This window comes from Salminus brasiliensis, chromosome 6 (assembly GCF_030463535.1).
Source record: "Salminus brasiliensis chromosome 6, fSalBra1.hap2, whole genome shotgun sequence".
Lineage (NCBI taxonomy): Eukaryota > Metazoa > Chordata > Actinopteri > Characiformes > Bryconidae > Salminus > Salminus brasiliensis.
In genome coordinates this window covers 3,131,317-3,149,104 of record NC_132883.1, presented here as the reverse complement: position 1 = coordinate 3,149,104, position 17,788 = coordinate 3,131,317, and the positions used below count along the sequence as shown (strand labels likewise).

Below are 17,788 nucleotides of genomic sequence, written 5' to 3'. Positions count from 1 at the left end.
GAATCTTGATCATATAAAATATATAATATAATAAAATATAAAATGCATTAAAAATATAATAACAAATACAATAATGATATATGTGTATATATTTATAATGATAATAATAATAAATAAATATAAAATAATAACAAATACAATAATAATGTAACGAATAAATAATAATAATAAATAACATATAATAAAATATAAAATGCATATCAAATATATAATAATAAATGCAATAAACAACAAATAAATATAATAATAAATAAAATAATAATAAATACAATAATAACTTAATAAATAAATAATAATAAATAAAATATAATATAATAAAATATCTTGCATATAATGATATTACTTTCTTAAAATTATCCTGGCAGAAATTTCATAAAATTGCCAAAATTGCAATTTTACAGGAGAAGGAAAAAACCTTCACAATTTCAATGGAAGTCAGTGGAAAAATATTTGATTCCTAGCCATTTTGGAGCATTTCTATTGGTTCCTTCATTATGAAATTGGGCACGACGAAAAGAGCAAATGCCAGATTCACATTATGTCAAAAAGGCAGAAACAGCAAAAATGAATATACAGGGTTTTTTTTTTTATAGTAGTAATGCTACACTATTGGACTTGCAACAGTTCAGACAGATGTTGAGATCATTGACTACGTCAGATCTGTTTATAAGATGCTTTGAGAAATGGATCCTCGACTGTGACGCTTGCCCTGACCCAGAAAGTCCAAGCACCCAGTGGACAAAGTGGCCATGTAATGATACGGGCAGCCATCCTATCCTTAGACCCCTAAGCACCAGGCTGAGTGCATGCATCGTTCAATAGGAGGCTTCTGTGGTGCGTCTTTGTTTCGTCTGCATCTGAAATCCAACACCAGGCTTTCTGTCTCTCCCCCTGGCTTTCTGCAGAAACATTCTGGAGCTCGTGGAGTTTTTCGAGGAGGAGGAGAAGTTCTACCTTGTGTTTGAGAAGCTGAGGGGAGGTGAGTGCTCTGGAGCCCTGGAGCAGTGCACCGCATGTGTCTGCAGGCATTCAGGCATCATTTCTGACCCAGATTCGTGAAGGAAAACAGGCCTGATCATCCTGGTTACCCCAGTCTAGCTTGCTGCTAACGCGTTTCCTCTCCCCCTTAGGCTCCGTCTTGACCCACATTCACAAGAGGAGACACTTCAGCGAACAGGAAGCTAGCATTGTGGTGCAGGACATCGCAAGCGCTCTGGACTTTTTGCACAACAAAGGTGAGCCAGAAGGAACTGTAGGGTTCTCTGATGGCCAGATCTGGCCTCCTTCCCTTTCTGGGGAGGGGTCGTTCTGGGAATACTGCATAGGGGGAGATGCATCAGGGGTGGAGAAGTTGAGGGGGGTTGCTGGGGAAGGCGATATCGGAATGCTTCTCGATCAGATTTCGGCCACTTACTGGAAAGATGCAGCAGAGGAGTTCTAGGAAGAATAGCGAGGAGGCCGGCCAGGAGTCTCATGTCATTTTTGTCTCCTGCCAGAAGGACAGTTGGACGATGGGCTGCTTGTCTATTCTTAGCCGCTCCTGGCAGCAGACTGTGTTGGAAAAAAAAATTTTTTTCCCCTTTGCTTGGATGCTCTCAGTGCCCCCTACTATTGCACCCATAGCCCCTTATCATGTACAGATGCCCTAAGAAATTAAGGCCAATTAAAAATATATATTAATTAATTTATAGAAAAAGCAAGAACTAAGACTTTAAATCCCTTTGAATCCCGGCTCATGTTGCTTGCCATCAGCAGCCGGAGTCGGAGCAAGCACAATTGGCCTTGCTCTCTCAAGGGTGGGTTGATGACGACGCTTCCTCCTCCCTACATCACTCCTAGTGCAATGCTGATCAGCACAGGCGTCTGTAAGCTGCTGTATCGAAGCTAGGGAGCTGCACTTTCCTCTGAGCAATGCTGGGATGGTAGTGATACCTAGTGATGCTAGTCTTCACCCTCCTAGTGTTGGTGGCATTGCTAGTGATTAGGAGGGGAGGTGGTTTACATGAACGACGATTGATTAGACTACGTGAGAGTATCACAATACGTCATTCACATTCACTCACATTACTTAATGTCCCTGTACATGTGTTTGTGTCCTGCAGGGATGGCCCACAGAGACCTCAAGCCTGAAAACATCTTATGTGAACACGAGCACCGGGTAAGTCTTCAGGCGTCTGTTTGTTTTTGTCTCCAGCTCTTCATTAAACAAGTTTGGCCTAGCCACAGAATCAAAGTGCACTTCCAGGGCTGAGCGAGTTTGATTAATCATAAACAAAGTTTTCCGCTCGGCCGACTGGAAGGCAAACAGCCCACGCGGTCACTCCCGGGCAGCGTCCTCTGAACGATGATATCTTGTAAAGCACCTCCCGGCCTCTGAAACTTCCTTTGTGCTTCTTTCCAATTCAGATTTCGCCTGTGAAGATTTGTGACTTTGACCTGGGCAGCGGGATCAAGCTGAACAGCGACAGTTCTCCCATCTCCACTCCAGAGCTTCTCACACCGGTAGGTGCAGGGTTCGGATATACAGTACTGTCCTGAGAGAGTTTTTACTGTAGAAGCTCCAGATCTTATCAGAACAGATAAAGCAGGTGAAGATAAATCCAGTAAAAAGGAGAAACAAGAGCTTCTCATTCTGAAGAAAGAAAGTAGTGAGATCTTGTCGGTGAGCTAGTCTGAAGAACAGAGCTCGGTTCCTCCAGGTTTCTCCTGGACGCCCCCCAGTCCAGCCAGCACAGCGTGGAGGATGTGTTCAACTCCATCAGCAGCAGCAGCAGCTCACCTGATTTACCATCATTAAGCCCTGATTTACCACCAAACCAGGTGTTGATCTGAGGAGAACTCTAAATAATACTAGACTCCATGAGAGAGGAGAACTTTGGAGATGTTCTAATGAGCAGCTTTTCAGTTAATTTGGGGCCTAAAACGTCTGCACAGTGCTGTGTATATGCATGTGGCACATGAGTACTGCAGAATAAACAATAGGAGTGTATAAAAAAAAAAAAAAAAAAATATATATATATATATATATATATATATATATATATATATATATATATACACACAACCGGGAATCCTTTAAGTCTTACTGGTGGATTATAAATAAAGCAGATTTAATAGGACGGCTGGGAAGAGTTCAGGCTCCATGCCTGCTTTGTTGTTTCTGATGGTCACACAGATAAGCTGGGCATTTTCACAATGCCATTCCTTATCGAGGGCTCAGTCCCCGCCACACTATTGGACAGTTCTGGGTGGTGTCAGCTGAGCGGGCCGCTCCCATTGGCAGAACGAGGCGAATGAAGCGAGGTCAAGGGCAGGGAGTGAGGCTGGATGGTGGAGCTTTTGAACTGGGCAAGTTTTTGATCGTCCAGGCCAGGCCAGGCCAGCTCACATGCCTCACTGCTTTATCTGCATATCCTTCTGCTTTATCAGCTAATGGAGAGTGACTCACGGATAAGGTGCCTTGTTTTGAATCTGAACTTCTGAGGCGTTTCTCCGAGGTTGAAATGAAAGCCGAATCCGCCTTCACATGTGGCTCTGGGCGAGGAGACGGATAACAGCAGGTGGGATGTGAGGTGGCGTAGAGACATGTGTGGCCAGGGGCTTTTTTGGTGTAACTCGAGTCGGGCTCGGCCCCTGCAGCTCGCTGGAAAGCTCCAGACTATTTGTGGATCGAATGAACGAAATGAACGGCACAGGGGGTTCCCACGTGTCCAGGCCGTGCAGCAGTGAAGGATGTCCCCTGCTTTTGTCCACCGTCCAGTGTCCAGAGGCCAGTGTGGTGTGGTTCCCTATAGAAGGGTATCGCATTACTGCTGCCTATAGGGCTCACAATGGACACTGTGTCTTCTTAAATGAGCGGATTGTGAGCCAGTCAGCAGCTGCAGGGCAAAATCTGCACACTGCCGGTCAAAAGTTTTAGGACGCCCCTATCTGTATAAGACCAGTGTCGCTGCATCTCTACTGCAGTATTTACCCAACACTGAATCTTCAGACTGCTCTCATAACGACCCCCCAAAAAGAAAAGACCCCCAACACAGAACCACAGGTGGAGCTTTCTAACTCTGAACAGTGGAGCGCTTTCTTTTAGAGGCCTGAGTGTAGCGAGGAGGACTCTGAAACGGAAGATGGCCGGTACTGGGAGATGACGGACATTAACATTTAAATCCTCAACAGCATCAGGAGACTCTGGGAGGGAGGATGGGGGTGGGGGGGCGGCTTGTGTGATCTGTGGATCACATGACAACAGCTCAGCAGCTTAACACTGGCGGGTGGAGTGGCAGTAAGAAAGCCATGGCTTGCCTAGGCTGAGAAAAATGGGTGTTCTAAAACATTTGACCCAATTTTGATGCAATATTCTGTGAAGTAATGTAGGTTTTGTGCAGCAATAATGCTGGCATTCGGATGAGGACGTGCTAGATCATCCTCCAAACCACCAAAAACAAAAAAAGCCCCCTCTGGAATGCAGTCGGGTCTGGAGTTCTAGGAACACGTTGTGCAAACCGTGTTTCTGAAGGCCCGAAGCAGAACCAGCGGTCGAACGGGGAATTGAGAAGTACTTTTCGGTTCCTGGAAGTGGCTGATCTGGAACATTAGTTCAGTTACATGCCTTTGGTCTCTTCCCTCCCTCGCTCCCTCCCTCGTGCCTCGGCCTGTCCCTGCCGCTCTTTCACTTTTTCACCGCACCCACCGCTTCACCCGCTTCACTCTCTGAGCCCTTCCTTTGTTTTGCTTCTCTGGTGAAGAGTAGTGGTAGGGAGGAGGTGCGGAGGTGTGGGTGTTGAGGGAAGTCAGCGTGCCCCCCCCCCCCCCTTCCCAGTGCCTAGCAACTGGCTTGTGATTGGTTGGCTGAGAGGGAGGGAAGGCTGGGGAGGTTTGTGGGGGCGTGGCTCGTGCTGAACTGTGGAACATGCGCTCTGCCAGCTCTGCTTGTTTTGCTTAAACAGGATCAATCGTTTAGATCCTGTCTGTCTGTATTTTTCTCATTCTGTGCAACCAGATACTGAAGATTAGCAGCTGCCTGCCCCCCCCCCCCCATTTATTCCCATAAGACCAGATTTTTACCTCATAAAATAAAAAGTATAAATAATATACAGAGAAATGTAGAATAGAATGTAATGGAGGGTTGAGTAGAATTGTAAGGAAGGAGCACAGACAGTAAAATAATGTATGGGGGTATAGAGTTAGGGAGTATAGGAATATAGAGTGGAATGTTAGTAGAATAGAATATATAGGAGTATAGAGTGGGATGTATATGAGTATAGATAGAGTGGGGTGTATGGGGGTATAGAGTGGAATATTAGAATAGAATATATAGGAGTATAGAGTAAGGGTATGGGGGTATAGAGTTAGGAAGTATAGGAATATAGAGTGGAATGTTTGTAGAATAGAATATATAGGAGTATAGAGTGGGATGTGTAGGCGTATAGAGTGGGGGTATGGGGTATAGAGTGGTGGGTATAGAAGTATAGAGTAGGGGGTATGGGGTATAGAGTGGGGTGTATAGGAGTATGGAGTAAGGGGGGTATGGGGATATAGAGTGGAGGTTATGGGGATATAGAGTTGGGGTATAGAGTGGGGTGTATAGGAGTATAGAGTGGGGTGTATGGGATTATAGAGTGGGGTGTATGGGGTATAGAAGTGGGGTGTATAGGAGTATAGAGTGGGGGGTATGGGGTATAGAGTGGGGTGTATAGGAGTATAGAGTAGGGGTTATGGGGGTATAGAATGTTAAGTATACAGTAGAATGTTGCAAATCGAGTATAAATGGAATGCAGTAGAGCAAAATGTTAATAAAAGTAAAATAGAATTTAGGAAGAATACAGCAGCAAGCTGAGCAATATAGAGTAGATTGTAGAATAGAAGTAAATATAGAAAAAAACAGAATTGAAAAAAGTATAGAATATAATATTAAGGAGACTAGAGTGGAATGTAATGTAAAGTATATATTCATAACTAATATAACATATTAATAGAATGGATTAGAAGTAAATATAGAAGAATAGAAGTGAAATTGAATTTTATAAAGTATAGAGTAGCATGTAAACAATAGTCTACAATAGAATGGTGTGTGTGTGCGTGTGCGTGTGTGTGTGTGTGTGTGTGTGTGTGTTAAAGTGCACTCATGCAGCTGGTTACAGTGGGGTTACAGGGTAAGGGTCCTTATTTAAAAGGACTACAGCACAGTCTGCTCTACAGCACCTGCAGCAACAGGTTTGATTTTCTGAGAAACACAACCATGTAGCTTCCTGCGTGCTGAGCACTGCACACCCTCAGACTGCATCTTTCACTTCTCTCTCACACACACACACACACACACACTCCGCAACCACACAAAAACAAATATGCAGGGGAATTCGGAGCTCTGCTTAAGGGTAACCTGCCCGCCCCGGAGGCTGATGCAAGCCTCCGACACCAACGCAAACGCTCAGTGCCAGCTGAGAAGCCACTTCCTCGTCACATGGCCAGGAAAGCCCCGCATTTACCCTGCCAGTAATTCTGCATGTGTCAGATGGTAGACGTGCACCGTATCTGCTCGATCTGTCTCCTGCAGCGCGATCGCCTGCCTGCGCCTCGGGACCGCCTGATGCAAGGCTTCGCTAGTTTTACACCATCAGAGATGAAGTGAAAATCTGCAGTGCAGGGTAGCGCTCGCCCTCCCCCTGCCCCCTGCTCTCCTTTCTCTTATCAGAGGCAAGCACAGATAGCCTCGTATCTCTGGGGCTGTAGATTCCAGAGCGCGCAACTACTGAGAAACCTGATACGCAGTTGTTTGTTAAGGAGATCCAGGGTTCGTGTTGAAGACTCAAGGGGGGTGAAGGGTGGTGGTGGTGGGGGGGGGTCTGGGGGGGGGTGAGACTCGTGAACTAAGGCATACAGAGAAGAATAGAATGTGGGGTGAAGTTAAACAATGGCTAGAATGTTATCAAGTATCGAATAGGAAAGATTTGGAGTATAGAATTTTTATAGAAGTAGACTAGAATGTTAAGGAGTGGAGAATGTTGTGGAGCACATATAAGATTGTTAATAGACATACAATAGAGTTTTAAAAGAAGTAGAAAAGGATGTTTTGGTGTATAGAATATGAATAGAAGTATAATAGAATGTTAGGAAGTATGTAATAACATGTTAATAGAAGTAGAATAGAACATTAAGGAGTGTAGAATGCTATGGAGTATATAATAGAATATGAATAGAAGTAAATGTTATGCAGCATATAATAATGTTAGTAGACTTAGAATAGAATGTTAACGTAAGTAGAACAGAATGTCATGGAATATATAATAATATCTAGTATATAGAATTAGAATAGAACGTTAATAGAAGTGGAATAGAACATCGGGGAGTGTAGAATGCTATGGAGCATATTCTGGAATATGAATGGAAATAACATAGAATGTCATGGAGTATATAATAGAGGGTTAGTAGATGTACAATAAAATTGTAATAAATAGGATAGGATGTATCTAGAGTATATAATGTTAATAGAATTAGTATAGAATGTTACGGAGAATAGAATGTTCTGGAGTATGGTATAAAATGTTAATAGCAGTAGAATAGAACCTGCAGGAGAAAAGCATGTTATGGATTACATAATGGAAGATTTAAGTAGAATAAAATATTAAAGGAAGTGGAATAGAATATGAAAAATACAATATGATATGAATAGCGGTAGAGTAGAATATGAATAGCGGTGGAGTAGAATATGAATAGAAGTAGAATAGAATATGAATAGAAGTAGAGTAGAATATGAATAGCGGTAGAGTAGAATATGAATAGCGGTGGAGTAGAATATGAATAGAAGTAGAATAGAATATGAATAGAAGTAGAATAGAATATGGATAAAAGTAGAATAGAATATGAATAGCGGTAGAGTAGAATATGAATAGAGGTAGAATAGAATGCTAAACAGAATATAACGTTGAGGGAAATTCGGATTCGCATATGATGCATGGAATACAGTAAAGTTATGCATAATAGAATGTGGTGGAGTGTTAATAGAAGTAAAATAGAGTTTAATGAAGAATAGAACTTTAAAGAAGGGAGAATCAGATGTTGGGAATCGGGGCAGAGTGCTGAGGGGGGCTATAGGAAATAATGTCGGGGGGGTTAAAGGAACGCTACCCTTTGTTTGATGGTGACGTTCCGGTTCCATCTGCTGGTGCTGCTGGGAATAGTTAACGGTGCTGTTTCTGCGGTCAGCTGGAGCAGGTCGGCTGGCTTTCTTTGTTAGGACGGTGTGGGGGTAGCTCTGAAGTTTTGACCTGAAAGCTGGTCGGTTGGAGGGGAGGGGGGAGGGTGGGTGGTGTTGTGGAGTGAAGGCGAGCAGGCGGGCAGGCTGTGTCTGCCGAGGAGGAGGAGGAGGAGGAGGAGGATGGGGTGGTGTGGAACAGCAGGGTCTTTGTCTGCAGCTCGCGGATTCCTGCACTGCGAATGTGCATTACATAAGGGCACAGCGGGGCGGAGCGCGGCGGCAGCTGCCTTCGGCAAGACAAAAGAAGCGAGCTGTCTAGTGCAATCACACTGCTACCTTCTGCACGGCGCGAGCGCTGAGCCTCAACCCAAACAAAATGCACATATGGGCCATTTCAGCTGGGTTGGGGGGTTTGTAGGGGGTGGAGGGGGTCTCATACCCTCATATGGCCGATACGTTGAGTCAAAAGTCAAGTCATTTGGATGGGAAGAGGAGGGATCAGGAACATTCCTGTGTGCTGGGACCCGTCCACCCCCTTCTTATTGGCTGGCTTTTGTAAGAGCTCAGGTCTGCTGGATGTTAGCCTGGGTTACAGCACTCAACCAGCCGCCGCTGTTCAGCTTAATGAACTACTTTGGAAGACTTGCCCGAGGCCTTTCACCTAGAACTGCTCTCTAAATACCCCTGGATCAACGGTTTCTGGAGAAACGCCTCCCTGGGTCGGTTTGATAACGACGGCCTCGGCCTGTATTTCATAATTATGGGTGCTTAATGTAGTGGGACCCGATCTGCTGTTGAAGGGATTGGCCTGGAGGCTGCCCGGCCTGCTGTATGTGCATGATTAGGTGTTGTGCTGTGTACATCTCTGTGGGAGGGTGTGTACATGCTTGTTGTTTATGTGTCGTGGGTGTGTGTACATGTTAGTTACGTAAGAAGAAGTGTGGATTGCTGGGTTGTGTGTGTGTTTTTTTTTCTGGGACGCTCAATCCTTTCAGTCCCGAGTGTTTGGCCTAGTTTCCAAGGCGGAGGCGGCACAGGCTTGGCAGAAGCTCTGCAGTAAAAACATTCAGCTGAGCTTTCAAAACCTCCAATGACTCACTCCTCCTCCTCCTCGTCCTCCTCCTCCTCGTCTTCAGTCACGTAACGGCCGTTTCTGCACCTTCTGCACATACACACTACCAAAAGTGTAGGCAGACCCTCCACCTGCAAACTCAAAACCGTTAAACATGGTGGTGGCAGTGCCAAGGTTTTTATTGGTTTGATGCATGCAGACAAAACTATATAAAAATGCTTTTTTAATCAGATAATTAGTTAATTAGTTATCGATTGGCGTATTAAAGTCTGTATGGGCTGATCCTGTCCTCGCGGCTTACCTCTAATCTCATTTGAGTGTGATTTCTGCCATGTGACTCTCACACGGCCCGTCTAAGACCCGCTCAGGGCTCCTTGTGTCGGCTGATGTGCGTCATGTGCTTCCAGTGGCGCCCGCCCGCATAGAACACCACCCTTGAGAGATACACACTGACACACACACACAGCTGTCGTATTTGCCACATCACTCCTTATCACACCCAGCCATAACTGACAGTTTGTCCCGCTCTCTCTCTCTTGTTGACTGTATCTATCTCTCGCCCCTATGTTCCCTTTTTTAAGTTTTTATATCCTGCAGTTTTGCAGAACGTCCCATATTTTTGTTTTTGTGTCTAGGCCAGTTCAAGTCTAGCCTGCTGCACTACAAACAAGTGACCCATGGCACTAAATTAACCCTTAACTCTCTCTCTCTCTCTCTCTCTTTCCGTCTCCTCTCTGTAGTGCGGTTCGGCCGAATACATGGCGCCCGAGGTGGTGGAGGCTTTCAACGAGGAAGCCACCATCTACGACAAGCGCTGCGACCTGTGGAGCCTGGGGGTCATCCTTTACATCATGCTGAGTGGCTACCCCCCTTTCGTGGGCCGCTGTGGAAGCGACTGTGGCTGGGAGAACGGGGAGCCATGCCAAGCCTGCCAGGTACGAGCCGCAGCGGCATCTTCTGCATCTTCGGAAGTGCATTGGCCAGCCAATCAGGTCGCTTCTTAAGACCTCACATAGTAAACAGATTCTCCCTCCCTCCCTTCCTCTCCCTGATCTCAGAACATGCTGTTTGAGAGCATCCAGGAGGGCAAGTACGAGTTTCCCGAGAAGGAGTGGGCTCACATCTCTTCCAGTGCCAAAGACCTCATCTCCAAACTGCTGGTCCGGGACGCAAAGAACCGACTCAGCGCCGCTCAGGTTCTGCAGCACCCGTGGGTCCGAGGGGTGAGGAGCTTGACTTTCAGAATAGATACTAGCATTGAAATCGGATTAACCCTGAAGAACCTGGTTAACTGTGGCTTTTTGTCCCTTCTTATCTCCTTAGGGTGCTCCTGGCTCAATCCCATCTTCCATCCTGCTTCAGAGGTGAGTTTCCTCCACAGATCTTCCTAAATCTACTCAACCTCTTGATTGCTTGGCCGGTAGTAATCTTAAAGGCTTAAAGGTGTGAAGAGCAGACCTACATTTCTCATGTGCCTCTCCTTCCGCGTCCACAGGAACAGCAGCGCCAAGGACCTGACGTTCTTCGCCGGGCAGGCGATGGCCGTAAACCGCCAGCTTGCCCAGCAGGACGACCTGGACGAGCAGCAGAAGGAGGAGGAGGCTCCTCAGGTGGTGACCGTACGAGCAGCAGAAGGAGGAGGAGGCTCCTCAGGTGGTGACCGTGGGCGCCGGCTCCATGCGCCTCTCGCCTCCCTCCAACTCCAAACTGGCTAAGCGGCGGCAGAGGAGCAGCCTCCTGAAGGGGGCGCCCGTGTCGGCTGCAGAGCTCAGCCAGCTCCTCGCCCCGCTGGTCATGATCGGGGACTGCGCCTGAGAGAGGGGGTCGAGTTATTTTATTTTGAAGACCTCTTCAAGTTGACCTCTTCGGGACGTCTGCGAGAAGAGCGAACGGGTTTAGTTGAAGTCTCTGCTGTCCCTTCCTAGCTTCCCGCCCCCTTGCCTTGACTTTACCGAAAGGGATGCCTCACCCAAAAAGCTGTGTGAATGTGCTGGAGCTGACTGGTGACCATAAGCTTCCTTTCATGGTTCGCCATCATTCTTGTTGGTGATTTTTGCTTTTGGGTGAAGTATTCCGAAGTATTCCCGGGCTCGTCCCAAACCTGCTTGCGCTCCCTTCTTCGTCTGCCCTCAGGCTGCCCCAGCACTTCACCCAGCAGCCGGGTTGGCATACCTCCAGGCCTGAAGTGGGCGCCACTGGGTTTGGGACGGGGAACGTTTTAGAGTTGGGGGAAACCGAGGGACTTTCAGTCCGTTATTGATATTGGGGCAGAGTATTTTTGAAGCCAGCAAGCCAGCCAGCCATCCAGCTCAGACACCAAAGGACTACACCACCCACAATCCCCTTCTCTCCAGCCCCCTGCTCCCTTTCTTGTGCTGCTTCCACATTACAACTGGATCCACTGTGAATAAGAATTTCTCAATGAGAAGACGTTGTTTCGTTTCAGGAATGTTTCTGCCTGTATGCGCGTGCGTGTGTGTATGCGCGTGCGTGTGTGTATGTGCGTGTATGCGTGTGTATGCGTGTGTGTGTGTGTGTGTGTGTGTGTGTGTGTGTGTGTGTGTGTGTGCAATGCTCCATCGTTACTAGGTTCATACACACTTATGCAACTCCTGATGAGGTGAATCAGGTCAGGTGTGACTTCAGTGGAGCTCTCAGTGCCTCACCCCAAACCCCCCCCCCCCCCCCCCCCAACCCATTATCGTCGTTTATTCAAAGCCTCTGGATTCTGTCATTAGCGGATAATCCCCCCGCTCCGTACCCGAGACCACTAGGAACAGTACAACTCTCTGAAAGTCCGGATTGGCAGTCAGTACCACGACTACACACGCACTTAGCTTTTTTCCTTTACTCTGTGCCAGAGTGCTTGCAAACAACTGTGGTCATTTATGAAAGTGCACTTCCCTAAATCCACCCCCCACAATACCCACCCAAAATCCCCCCCACCTCCCAATAACTCGGGCAGCCTGCTGGAGTTTTTAGCATTTTTAGAAGCCGGTCGATATTGAAATTGGCTCCTAATTGAATCAAAATAGCATCTTTTTGGTAAGTCCTAAGTCTAGAAATGGTCATGCAAAAACCTTGTATCTCCGAAAACAAGAGAACTTAACTTTCAATGGAAGTCAAAGTGAATAGGATCTATTCCAGGTCATTTTGGAGCGTTTCTATTGGTCATCGTTAAATCTGATGGCATATAAAGAGCGAGTGCCAGATTCCCATTATATCAAAACATGATAAAATGGCAAAAATGGAGATGCAGTGATCTGCAATAGGCCTGATTTTTTTGAGATTGCTGTAAGAGTATTCAAGTCAAGTCAACACCACAACAAAACCAGTACATAAATATGATAATTATGCTAATTTACCTAATCCTAATCCTACAGCAGTCTGAAAATGATCAACTATATAGATGAATGGACCAGTTTTGCAGCGATTATGCCGAGTCATGGACCACGTATTCCATTCAGAATGCTGTGCCGTCCAGGACCAGGCTTATCCATCCCTAAACCGGCGGGCGCTCGAGCGACAGCCGAGGCCGCCAAGAACGAAAAGCCGCCCGTCAGCACTTTTGTCGGGGTGGTCAGTAACCGCACAACACCAGGGAAGGGGATTATCACGTGGTTATGCAAGCACAGGCCTCATCAGTGCGACTCTATGAACTCCAGCTGGCCGTGGAATAATCGAAGCTTTGATACCGAAACCTCCTCGCTCTCTTTTTTTTTTTTTACAAAGTATAAAGGAGGACACGACTACTTCAATTTGGTACCGATGCCTTGTGGGCAGTGCCAAATCCGCGAGCATTTACAGCCCATTAGTGAGAGAAAGAGAGAGAGAGAGAGAGAGAGAGTGAGAGCTTGCGATCTTTTTTCTAAAAATCATCTAAAAAATGTACGAAAAAAAAATGGAAAAGCATTCCAGGAAAAAAAAACACCAGAAAAACTTACCTAAAAAAAACGTCTTCCAAGAAAATGTAGCTGTATTCATGTGTGAATCCTTCTTTTTAAAGTTTACCTTTACGTTTGTGTGTAACTCCAATTTGAAACTGTGCCACACTGATGTTTTGAGCTTTGTTAAGCTTTTATGATGACTATTGTTCATTGTTATTATTGTTCTTGTTGTTTTTGTTTGTTTATTATTGTTATTATTTTGTATCTTTTAAGCAGGTGCTTTTCAGATGTTCAGGTGCAACACCTGATTGAATTTTTTTTGTTAATTATTTTTTTAAGGCTCTTAAGTATTCATGTTGACGTATTGTTTGGGTTTTTTGTAAGTTGGAGAATGGAGAAAAATGTAAATGTGTGATAGAAGTGGTGGAAGGAGATGTGATGAGATGAGATGAGGAGACGAATTTAACAGTACGAATTTCTTTCTATTATTATTATTACGATTTTTTTTAAACCATTTGAAGTGAGAAAAAAAGGCCTTCCTCGTAAAGGCTGGGTAACTGAGAGAAGGAAGGGTTGATGAGAAACGAGCGTCTTTCGAGTCCAGACGTCTTTTTCAGATCGCTAAACTTGTTTGTTTTTCGATTTTTGTTTCATTTTGTAATTTTTTTAGGTTGCGTTTGTTTTCAAGCATTATCGTCACCAATACGCCGGCAAGAAAGGCAAAGACACACCGAGCATATTATTATAATAATAATAATAATAATAATATATCCTCTTGAATGTTAACCGAGCGTTGCCCGCTCAGCTGTTTGGCTCGCTGGTGGTTGGTGTTCAGAGCCTTTGAGCTGAGAATAGGACACTGATTGTAATCGTAATTTTTTTTTTTTTTTTTAATATCTTTCTACAGTTGCATCTTTCGTCGTTTGTGGAGGTTTATGTCTTATAGTAAGACTTACTTGAATTGTATATGCAGCAATTTTCTCACATTTTGCTCGGGAAACTACCTTGCTACAACAAACCTGTTTAAAAAAAAAAAAAAAAAGAAAAATAAGCTCTCCTGGTTTGGAACAATGTCATTTCGACCACTTCTCGACTCAGTATTTCATTTACCTGATGATTTATATTTTGCAAAGATACCAAACTTTTTGGATTTGTTCTCAAATGTGCACAAAAACAAGGGTCGCCACTGCCCCCCACCACCCCACCCAAAAAAATCCCCACCATACATTCGTTATGGACTGCCTTGGACTAGTGGGCGACGAAGGCGAAGGCGATATCCCCACGTTTATTTCATTGACTTTACCTGTACTTTTTTTTTTAAAGAAGGGGTCTTGAGAAGGGTCTTCATTTGCTTTAAACCCACTTTATTTGAGAGGTCCATTATTTCCAGCTTGTGGAATATAGGCCCAGAGTTGGTAATACCAGGTCCAGAATGTCAGCAGTGGTCCCTGGGATTTTGTCGTTAGCTCTGCTGAAGGTCTAGAGTCCAGGAAGGGATGGGGGACAGGGGACATTCTGGACATGAATTTGCCACCATTGCTGGAGCTCCACACCTTGGATGATCAAATAAATGGGGTCAGATGATGTGATTTTTATTTTGTCATCTCGATCCTGAAGGCCAGAGGTTCTTCTATGCAGCATTGTCTACCCCCCCCCCCATCCAAACTACTGGGAGGAAAAGTCACAAAGCAGGCCTTGTGTTTTCAGTTAGCTTGAGCAGAATTGCCCCCCCGACCTCTCCTGTCCTCTTCTCCTGTTGTGTCCAGTAAAGCTAGTCTCTTTAAATGACCTCCTTCTTTAAATGACCCTCCCCCAGGTTCCCGTGGCAAAAAAACGCTGATCAAAAATCTAAAGAAGCACTTTACTGTAACCACGTGGCTGACTTCACTTCACTCGAAGCAAAATTTATGACTGTTGTTGCAGATTTTTTTGTATTGTTTTCTAATGAAAAGAAACAATAAAACCCTTTGAATCGCACATCTGTCTGACCTGGTCACTGCTGATCATCTGATAATGCAGGCAAACAGCCTAAACCACTGTCCCCATACTGACATCTCACACACACACTTGCACTACTACGAACACTGCCATGTCCGCTCATAGGTAGAGGTTTCTAATAAAGTGGCCAGACAGTAGAAGGCTAAAGAAAACGGTTCTAATAAAGTGACCAGACAGTGGGAGTATAAAGTTGGGGTTTCTAATAAAGTGGACAGTGAGTAAAATACCCAGGGTAAGGGTTTCTAATTAAGGTTCAAGGACAGTGGAACTATAAAATAGGGGTTTCTAATAAAGTGACCACTGAGTCACAGTACAAGGAAGGATTTTCCAAAGAAAAGTGCCCATCAAGTGGACTTATGAGAAAAAGGTTTCTAATAAAGTGGCAAATAAGTGAAAGTATAAGGTTGGGGTTTCTAATAAAGTGGCCAGAGAGTAGAAGTATAAAGTTGGGGTTTCTAATAAAGTGGCCAGACAGTGAAATTATAAAATATGGGGTTCTAATAAAGTGGCCAGTGAGTAGAAAGCTAAAGAAGGAGGTTCTAATAAAGTGGCCAGACAGTGGAAGTATAAAGTTGGGGTTTCTAATAAAGTGGCCAGACAGTGGAAGTATAAAGTTGGGGTTTGTAATAAAGTGGCCAGTGAGTGAAAGCATACGGTGGAGGTTTCTAATAAAGTAAGGGAGCACAAGGTAGGTGTTTCTATTAAAGTGGCCAGTGAGTAAAATGCCCAAGTTAGGGGTTTCTAATTAAGGTCCAAGGATAGTGGAAGTATAGGAATAGGAGTTTCTAATAAAGTGGCCAGTGAGTGGAAACACCCATCTGTGGATATTTGCGCTGAAACATCCTGTCATGTGTCGATTCCGTCCGGTGGAGTCATGGATTGATGCTCAGCCATATCAAACAATGCTTCTGCCAGTAAAACCACCCTATCGCTCTGCTCCAAGGCTGGCCGGTCTAGGAAGTGCTATCAGCCGTTATCACGTCAGTCAGTCAGTCAGTCAGTCAGTCAGTCACCTGAACTGAAGGCACATGGTGTGTTTTCACTTGGGTAAACACCGGCTTTGGAACAATGCAGGGCTGTGCTTCCAGTTAGGCCTGAGTTCATGGCCTATGAACTGGCACAGCCAAATCTCTTGCTTCCAGCCTGTATGATGCAACCATGGTGTAACAGCATGGTGGCCTGGTGCAGGGTATGGCTTAATATGGCTGGATCCTGGATGAAGACATGCAAGCAACTGCCCATTGACCTCTATTGTGAAAAGGGTTTGAGTCAGTGGGGACCAGAGCACCAGGGTCCTCCCTTAACTCTGAGGGTACAGTAAGCCTTGACCGCATGATGACCCGAGACACTGCTGCTGTTCTACACTTCAGGCCTATCTATCTCTGACCTGTGTGTTTCAGCCACAGCAACAACATGCAAGACGCACTGTGGGCACATTTGCAGGGAGTTACAGGTTCAGCAGGATCTGATGTTGTGCAACAGGGCCACACTGTACACCCCACACAAAGCAGACATTATGGCTGTGTGTATGAGGTCAGGCCTGACTCAGCTCTGCTCTCTCTGCAGCACTGTGAGGCCTAACCGCCTTTAACCACTGAGGATGTCTCCCCCTAGTGGCTGCTTTGAATACAGAGCACTGGCTGACCAAGTTTGGAGACACCCCTACTATACACTTCCACTCACTGGCCACTTTATTAGAAACACAGACCTTATACTTCCACTCACTGGCCACTTTATTAGAAACACAGACCTAATGCTTCTAGACCTAATACCGACCTTATACTTCCACTCACTGGCCACTTTATTAGAAACACTGACCTATAATTTCACTCACTGGCCGCTTTATTAGAAACACCGACCCTATATGTTCACTCACTGGCCACTTTATCAGAAACACAGGCCTTATACTTTCACTCACTGGCCACTTTATTAGAAACACAGACCCTATATGTTCACTCACTGGCCACTTTATTAGAAACACAGACCTTATACTTCCACTCTCTGGCCACTTTATTAGAAACACCAACCTTATACTTTCACTCACTGGCCACTTTATTAGAAACACTGACCTATACTTTCACTCACTGGCCACTTTATTAGAAACACTGACCTATACTTTTACTCACTGGCCACTTTATTAGAAACACTGACCTATACTTTTACTCACTGGCCACTTTATTAGAAACACCGACCTTATACTTTCACTCACTGGCCACTTTATTAGAAACACCAAACTCATACATCTACTGGGGGAGCGGAGGGGGGCATACAGTGGGGTGGACTGTGTAGGACAATTTCTAGGGCCTGTAACAGACAGGGGCCCTAAAATTTATTTAAACAGTCTAATATCTTTTCATGGGGCCCAAAATCCCTGACAGCACCTCTGCTTCTACTCACTGGCCACTTTATTAGAAACCCCAACCTCATACTTCCACTCACTGGCCAATTTATTAGAAACCCCAACCTCATACTTCCACTCACTGGCCAATTTATTAGAAACCCCAACCTCATACTTCCACTCACTGGCCACTTTATTAAAACGTCCCGCCTCCGTTAACTGTCCACTTTAATAGAAACTCTTTTAACATACATTTTAATGTGGCATGAGGTTCTTAACTTTATACTTGTAAACTCTCATTA

The 17,788-nt window shown here is 45.1% G+C and overlaps 1 protein-coding gene across 3 annotated transcripts in view; it reads left to right on the top strand.

Moving 5' to 3' along the window:
• Positions 1–14,809, top strand: part of mknk2b (MAPK interacting serine/threonine kinase 2b) — a 318,007-nt gene extending 303,198 nt beyond the window's left edge. For 2 of the 3 annotated variants that reach the window (XM_072681352.1, XM_072681351.1), the window contains 9 exons: positions 906–979; positions 1,131–1,235; positions 2,103–2,158; positions 2,407–2,502; positions 10,004–10,198; positions 10,322–10,486; positions 10,587–10,627; positions 10,759–10,873; positions 10,917–14,809. In XM_072681352.1, coding sequence (XP_072537453.1) covers positions 906–979; positions 1,131–1,235; positions 2,103–2,158; positions 2,407–2,502; positions 10,004–10,198; positions 10,322–10,486; positions 10,587–10,627; positions 10,759–10,873; positions 10,917–11,078 — 1,009 coding nt within the window. In that variant the 3' untranslated portion in view covers positions 11,079–14,809. The other variant, XM_072681353.1, reaches the window with a different exon arrangement.
• Positions 14,810–17,788: the final 2,979 nt, after the last annotated feature.